Source organism: Penaeus monodon, chromosome 23 (genome assembly GCF_015228065.2).
Source record: "Penaeus monodon isolate SGIC_2016 chromosome 23, NSTDA_Pmon_1, whole genome shotgun sequence".
In the NCBI taxonomy this organism is placed as follows: Eukaryota; Metazoa; Arthropoda; class Malacostraca; order Decapoda; family Penaeidae; genus Penaeus; species Penaeus monodon.
The window spans coordinates 22,933,001-22,934,374 of record NC_051408.1 but is presented as its reverse complement, the minus strand read 5'-3'; the positions used below and the strand labels follow the sequence as shown (position 1 = coordinate 22,934,374).

The 1,374-nt window shown below is 34.9% G+C and overlaps 1 protein-coding gene across 1 annotated transcript in view; it reads left to right on the top strand.

Moving 5' to 3' along the window:
- LOC119587897 (calcitonin gene-related peptide type 1 receptor-like) overlaps positions 1–1,374 on the top strand; it is a gene marked incomplete at its 3' end in the record, with an annotated part of 193,512 nt that overhangs the window by 190,939 nt on the left and 1,199 nt on the right. The window contains 1 exon segment of the mRNA XM_037936603.1: positions 841–997. Within this exon segment, the coding sequence (XP_037792531.1) occupies positions 841–997 (157 nt within the window).

The window sequence follows — 1,374 nt, the reverse complement described above, 5'->3', positions numbered from 1 at the left end:
ATGTTACTGATATGTAAATGAATAACTAGTGGATATATTATATAGTTGATTAGTATTTATTCTAACGACATTGTCGTTCTTTCTTACTCCTCGCGTCTGGTGAATTTTAGAGTTCTTAAAACTAACTTACCAGTTCATGAGTTATTTATCAAACACAATGGGATATATAGAATTTCATTCACTTAATTTCGTGTTAGCGGACACAAAGTAGCAGTGGATACAGATAGGTGGACTCGGCGAGGCCGAGTCGCGTACCCGCAGAGAAACTGTGCTTTCGTGGGGTAATTCACCCAGAATTACCTGTGCTCCGGGACTGCCCCAGTTCTCAGAACATTCGAATACAGAGAGGCTTTCACACCTGGATGGTTACGATAGTCCATGTTTTTTTTTTTTTAGTTTTTATATATATGATGACATATAAATAATATTCGTTTAAAGTTCTTGATGTGTAATGTGATTTGTTTTTACTCTATTTTGTGTCGTCCCCCTTTTTTAGGGGGTGATTCTTATTTTGTATTGTTTTTAGTCTTTTATATCAAATATGAGTTTATAGAACTTTACTTGTGATTAGTAACGTTTGTTTTCTTATTTATGTAGACCATAAATGTAAGATTTGATTTGAATTTCCTTTTCGTCTATGTTATTGCGGTGTTGTTTTTTATGTCTTGTAAATAATATTATATAATTTGTGGTCATCAAACATCTATCTTTCTATCTGTCCGTATGTGTGTTTATACACATACATACTGATTCCGAATATGTCATAACTGACTAGTGGAATGCTATCATATTTTGTTATTTCTCTGTTTGCGCAACATAATGAAGTGCCTTTGCTGACAGCTGCTGGATGGAAGATAGCGATTACAACTATATCCTCAATGTTCCTGTGGTGGTCTCCATGCTGCTTAATCTGTTCTTCCTTGTCAATATCGTACGAGTCCTTGTCACCAAACTGAGAGCTGTCAACACTGCCCCTCATACCAACTCGACCAAAAAGGTTTGTAAATAGTCAACATAATTCTTGCAATTGCTTCTTGTGTAAAAACCAACGGTTCCCTACCTGTGCGTCCTGACGCATTTGTGTCTCAATTACCTTCCAAGTGTGTTATATAAGACCTTGCAGATGTTTCTCGCCTTTAAAATTACTGTCACGTTGGTCTGAAACATTGAAAAAATGTAGACAATTAACATAAATTAGTGTAGCCAAACTTTTCCTTCAATTAGAGCTCACTGACTTTTCTTCCAGATTTATTTGTATAAATTAATGGTAATGTTAACTTATACTTATATAGTTATATGTTTAAGCATATTTCTATTATCGTTACAATGTCTTCACGTCTCTTGTATGCTCCAGCCAATATGGCAGGAGATTAA